The following is a 6,000-nucleotide window of genomic DNA, read 5'->3' on the forward strand; positions in this document are numbered from 1 at the left end:
TGTGCTTTTCCCTTTTGTGTTGCACAGCTGCTTTCTAGAAAGGGTACTTAGGTCAATATGCCTAAACATAGTTGTATTAGACGCCTTTCTTAGCAAAACAGCTTAGTTCTGATGGCTCCTTTTTGACATTAAAGTTAAGGGCACTTCTAGCCAGTTGAAAAAGGATGTGTGCACAATTTGTTTTCTTGAAGCTGGTATATTATTCATGCTTTCCACAAACTGCATTTAAATATTATGCTGCTATACCACATTTCATGGCTATTCCCTCTCTTGACAAGGTACATGTTTTCTGTTACTTTTATGACATCTCATTTCTTAATTTTTCCGTTCAGTTTTTCACTGAAAATAATAGACGTTTATGATTTTAAAGAGATACAAATTGTTGCACAAATACAAATTCTTGTTGAGTATTTCCTGGTATTGCCTGACCTGGTAAGCCCCAGGCTAGCCTGATCTCATCAGATCTCAGAAGCTAAGCAGGGTCAGCCCTGGTTAGTATTTGGATGGGCAACCTCCAAGGAACATCAGAGTCGTGACATGGAGGCAGGCAATGGCAAACCACCTCCGAGCGTCTCTTGCCTTGGAAACTGTACAAGGTCGCCTTTGAAACACCCTTCCTGTCAGGGTGGGGGCCAAGCCTCGCCACCTCCCCGGCCTGTGTGTGCAAGAGGCCCTCCCCAATTTGCCCCCCACAGAGAGCTACCACTGGGCCCAGCTGTTGCAGGGGCCCTCCGTTGCAGATGTGATGAATGATAAAAGTCTGGCTGCTGTCTAAGGCACCCCGCTGAAGAGGCATCCTGCTCAGCTGCTCTCTCCTCACTGCCTGTTGAGAGAGCCATCCAATCATATCTAGTCAAAAGCCTAAAAAATGATTTGCTGGACACTTGAATGCAACTTCTATAGTGCAATGCATCTTTTGTTCCCTTGCCTGAACTGGTTGACAGGCTGCCAAGATTTCAACAAAAATTGTTGCCTGTAAGGAACCCACTTTTTTTATTTAAATCCTCCCCTTCAAATCTAAACTGATGGTACAGTGGCAATAGCTGAAAGAAAGCCAGAACAATGAAAACTGCTCAAATCAGTACCCCAATCATGACTATATGCTTACCTCAGGATCTGCAGGCAGGATTGGAACAGTGCTACATGTAAACCTAGCTGTGATTGAATATTAATGTATATGTCTCATTCATGTTAAAGTAGTTGGCTGGCTTTTAATGTCTTGTTTAATATGAATAATGTCATGGTGGTTGTTCTTATGATTTTATTGTGTAATGCTGGAGAGAACTCGCATAGTAAAAATGCCTACAGGTAGGGAGCTGTGGCTTAATGGTAGAATATCTGCTTGGCATGCAGGTCCCAGGTTCAATCCTTGACATCTCCAGTTAAGAGGATCGGGCATTGGGTGATGTGAAAGACCTCTACTTGAGGCCCTGGAGAGCCACTGCCAGTCTGAGTAGACAGTAGTGAGCTTGATAGACCAAGGGTCTGATTCAGTATAGGGCATGTGTTTCTGGAGAGGCGACGTATAAAAGTTCTAAATAGATCTTGTAAGCTAACAGAAGAAGATTTTATGCATAAACTACATAGAAATACCCAGACAGCTACTTCAAACATCTTCTAGGAATGATTATGGCCTAGATGCTGCTGTGGCACAAAACATCTGCTGAATATACCTGCACTTAATGACCAGTTAACTGTTCTGCTGGGACAGCCAGAACAGCAATAGTATTCCAATATAAAGCAAAGTATCTTCTACCTTGGAAACTGCTTAGTGGGAGTAGAATGTTTATGAACAGAAATAAAGGCTTTGTAGTGTGCTGCACAGAAAGTTTCAGCTAAATCTCACAAGCTCAGTATTGCTGAGGTGATCTGATTATTATAGGCTTTGCTGATCTCCAGAGAAGAATTTGCAACTTCCTGGTGGCATTTCCCTTTACTTCCCAAGTGACACTATATATAACCCTTGACCAGTGTAGGCCTTGCTGCGGTGTTTGGGTTTTAAAGACTTTGATCATATGACATTACAAATACTGTCACACTTTTACTTTTTTCCACTGAAAAGTAGACAACGTCTCAAATTGTTATTGAGAATCTCTCAAAAAGAAATCTGATGCCCATTTAGGCATGCAAACTAGCTGCATGTTTGAATCCCAGTCACCATAGATGATAGTGCAATGTGTGCACTGTTACTTAAGCTCTCATGCATTTCATAGTATGTGGTTCTTATCTTACCTCTTAAAGTAATAAGTTCAAACTGTCCAAATGTTACTGTGCCCTTTCTCGTCTTTTTGCATTATTGCTTATGCTAGCTTCATGCTTGACGTAGAGGCCAATCATAATTTTTTTCTTTTTGTTTTAGCCCCCTGTGCAGTTAGGAATCTCCAGGACTTGGCTCGGATCTATATTAGGCGCACTCTTAGAAACTATATAAATGAGGAGATGCAAGCCAAAGGTGTTGTTCAGAAGCCGCCACCAAAACGTAAACGCAGAAGATGCCGCAGGCGCAGGATTAACACCTATGTCTTTGTAGGTAATCAGCTCATTCCTCAGCCTATAGATAGTGAAGAAGATGAAAAGATGGAAGAAGACAGCAAAGAGGAAGAAGAGAAAGATCACAGTGAAGTCTTGAACCCTGAAGAACCACTGCGAAATCTCTTACGGGAAAGAATAATGAGCTTACCACTCCCTGAATCACTAAAAGCCTACTTGACTTACTATAGAGAAAAATAACTTGTTTTAAGTAGAAGTGATAATGCTGACTTGATTGTTCCATTATTCTTGAAATGTAGCATTTACTAAGAAATAGGTGGACAAATACCAGTAGTCTTTCTTCAAGACTAAAGTGCAGTGATGAAATGAAACGTAATTTGTCTTAACTTTGCTACAAGGACTTGCATTCAACAGTAGACTTCTGTTTTAGATCCATTTTTTGTTACCTTTTGAAAAACATGCTCTTTTAACTCTAATAGAAATATATTCCAAAGCGGTATGCAGCACTAATTAAGAGTTTGCATGATAAATCTTTTTTGCCCTGACAAATTTGTATTGATGGACACTAGTAAAATTTTGTATCTGTGAACAATTGAACAAATATGTTGAGACATCAATAGGATCTGTCTGCATTAATTCTCTTAGGAAAGTTTTTGAACATGTGGACATTTCTCATCTCACATTGAACTTTATTAGTTTACCATGGCTATGTTGCAATCATTGTTACTGTCTTGATGTAAGTGTATTCCAAGGAATACATGAGTGCAATAACTTTGTGTGCAGACACTGAATGAGTTGGCTTTAATGAAATATTAACATTCAAATTCAGAAATGTCAGACAGCCCTGCAATACTTTCTGTTATATCTCTTGCCAAAATATCTCAAGAAAAATGGCTGCTTCTCTCAGAGCCTTAACAAAAAAGTTGATTATAATTTTTAAAAAACTACTTCAACCCTATTTCTTTAGCACCAACCTGTAATATTCATAAAGATTCTCAACTTTGCACCATTTATAAAAAGTAGTTTCTTTTTGAAGTTCATGGTACAGAAAGCATATTTCATATATAAAAGATTGTAATGTAGGCTTCAACTACTATATTTAGTACTTAAATAGAGTAGAATATGTTAAAAAAAAAAGATTAGCCAGTACTGCTTGTTTGCATAGTTGTAATTGTAGCAATTTTAAAGGATTTGTTCGGCAGGTGCACTTTAAGTGGATTCTGTTCCTTATTTATCTCAGATAAGGCAAGGTTCCTATATTTGCTATCAATATTCTTCCTTTTTGAAATTAATAGAGTTGCAAGCTTGGGGATTGACACTGCTTGACTACTTTGTTCCAGCTGCCAATTTTTGTTTCTATTAAATGACATCGTTTGCAGGGGTTATTTTTCTTTTTGCATGATGGACAGTCTAATTTTTGCTAGCTTTATAATTTAAATATTTTGTGTAAAATATCCTTGGGATAGTATGGAGTTCAAGATATGCTGTACAAACTGCTGCTGTCAAGTACTCATGATCTGTTGGGGCCCAATCAAAAGCATTCCTTTATGGAGAAAATTCCTGCAAAACTTACTTCTGTGGTTATATCAATATAGAATGAGATATCCTTAAAGCAAAATAAAAGCAGGGCATTTCAGCATTAATATGTTCTCACAACCTGCTATTTGTAGATGAAAATCAGTCCAAATGAACCTGATGGTCATATTTTGTGGTATCCACTTTAAAATAATGGGCAGAATCAAATGCTTCTATGAGCGGAGTGAGTTTACTGATATTTTTTTTATTGGCTTCCTCTTGTCCCAGCAGCCATACATACACCATAAAGTCGCTGCTAGGGGCTGAAGGGCTGTCCTGAATGGGATAGCATGCAGTATGATGGACTGTAACGAGAATGGGGGCAACGGGAATTTCTTCCCCTCTCTGCATGGGCAGACCTCAGATCTGTGATATTTGTTCAACCTGTGCCAGAGGGAGGGAGGAAGAGCAAGGATGTTTATTTCTTGCTGCAGTTTCCATGCTGGAGCTTTTCAGAGGGCTTCTGGGGGAACAGGAACCTGATAAAAATCACTTCCATAAATGTAGTCCATTTGCAGAAACACTGGATCCAACTCACTTGAAAACATCTTATTGGACACAATCTATGCATCATTTAGATTTCCTGCTTTTATTTGCTATTTAAAGTTTTGCTTGGCTGACTGAAAATTCAGCTTCATTAAAAGGAAGCTTTTTTGGTTCGTGAACCAGCATGTTGAGTTGGTTTCTGAAAATTACTTTATACAAATGAACATACTTGTTTCTGCAAATAATTGTTCCAGCCTTGTTTCACAGTTTAAGAATTGTCAGAGCTTCCTATACAGTGAAACAACTGCAGAAGTTCTAAAGGTTGATTTGTGGGGAATACTGCACATCTGTTCTATTTCAAATAGAATGAAATTTTCTGCATTCTAAGATTCAGCTTGTATCTTCTAATCTTGGAATATCGTATACTGTCCTCTATGTTCATTAAGTGTGCAAATGATAAAAAATGTCATTAAGGAGAAACTTAATACAAGAGGCTTTTGAAGAATTACTTAATACATTTTCCCCTTTTGTTGTATTCTTGTTCAGATAGACAATAAGAGAGTCATTATGCAATTATCCGTTATGTAATTTTTTGGTGTCATGGAAACAATGCTTCTTTTGTGTTTGTGGATTTATTTCACATTCTTGAATTTATATTTACTTTTAAATAAAAGCATAAAATGCAAAATGAATCCAAATTAAACCTTTTGGCATAGTTACAATAAAATGTTTCTGGTGGTTTTATGCTGACTAAGTGTTCCATGTGTTTCTTGATTTTGTTGCTTAATTTGTTCAGTTTGAAAGATGTAAATGATATGATTGTGGTTGACAGTACTGGTTCTTCAGGCAACATGATCTTCAGAGATGTGGGTATTTTCTTGTGCATTAGAAGAAAAAAACCTGAAGGACCTAACACTGCAGCATACAAGGATAACTGTCATAGTAAAAGAAACATACCCTGCAGTGATCATTGACAGGTTTTGTTTTAAGTAGCATAGGATCCCATGCTACTTAAGTAACATCTGTTTGAAGTACTCATATAGGTTTGGTGTCTTGAAAAGGTTAGTTTCCACATCACTGTGGCCATGGGAGGGGTGAAGTGAATATAAAAGTATATTTGAACATAGCATTACAGTCCTGACATGCATACAGTGAAACATACATAAGGGAACAGGAAGATTGTGTAGAGTGGTTCCACCCTTGTCCAAGATTGTATGTTAGTCCTCTCTCTTTGTGTATTCACCACAACATGGATGCACAGTCTACATGCATATGAACTGTACATGTATAGGCTGTGTGGCCCCATTGTGGCAAACACACAAAGTCAGAAGTGGGATCACAGTGCCATGATACATGTGCAGTCACTGTCCTCATAATTGGGAACCTTGTGCCCTACTACCCACTGCAATTGGCTGGTTGGAAGCCTTCTGAACATTCCCAAATGTTGGA

General features: G+C 38.3%; 1 protein-coding gene across 2 annotated transcripts in view; it reads left to right on the top strand.

Annotated features, from left to right (window-relative positions):
- Positions 1 to 3,016, top strand: part of PCMTD1 (protein-L-isoaspartate (D-aspartate) O-methyltransferase domain containing 1) — a 29,205-nt gene extending 26,189 nt beyond the window's left edge. For both annotated transcript variants that reach the window (XM_056854635.1, XM_056854636.1), the window contains one exon: positions 2,360 to 3,016. In XM_056854635.1, the coding sequence (XP_056710613.1) occupies positions 2,360 to 2,730 (371 nt within the window). In that variant the 3' untranslated portion in view covers positions 2,731 to 3,016. The remainder of the gene's footprint in view (positions 1 to 2,359) is intronic.
- Positions 3,017 to 6,000: the final 2,984 nt, after the last annotated feature.

The sequence above is a fragment of the Euleptes europaea genome, chromosome 8 (genome assembly GCF_029931775.1).
Source record: "Euleptes europaea isolate rEulEur1 chromosome 8, rEulEur1.hap1, whole genome shotgun sequence".
NCBI lineage: Eukaryota > Metazoa > Chordata > Lepidosauria > Squamata > Sphaerodactylidae > Euleptes > Euleptes europaea.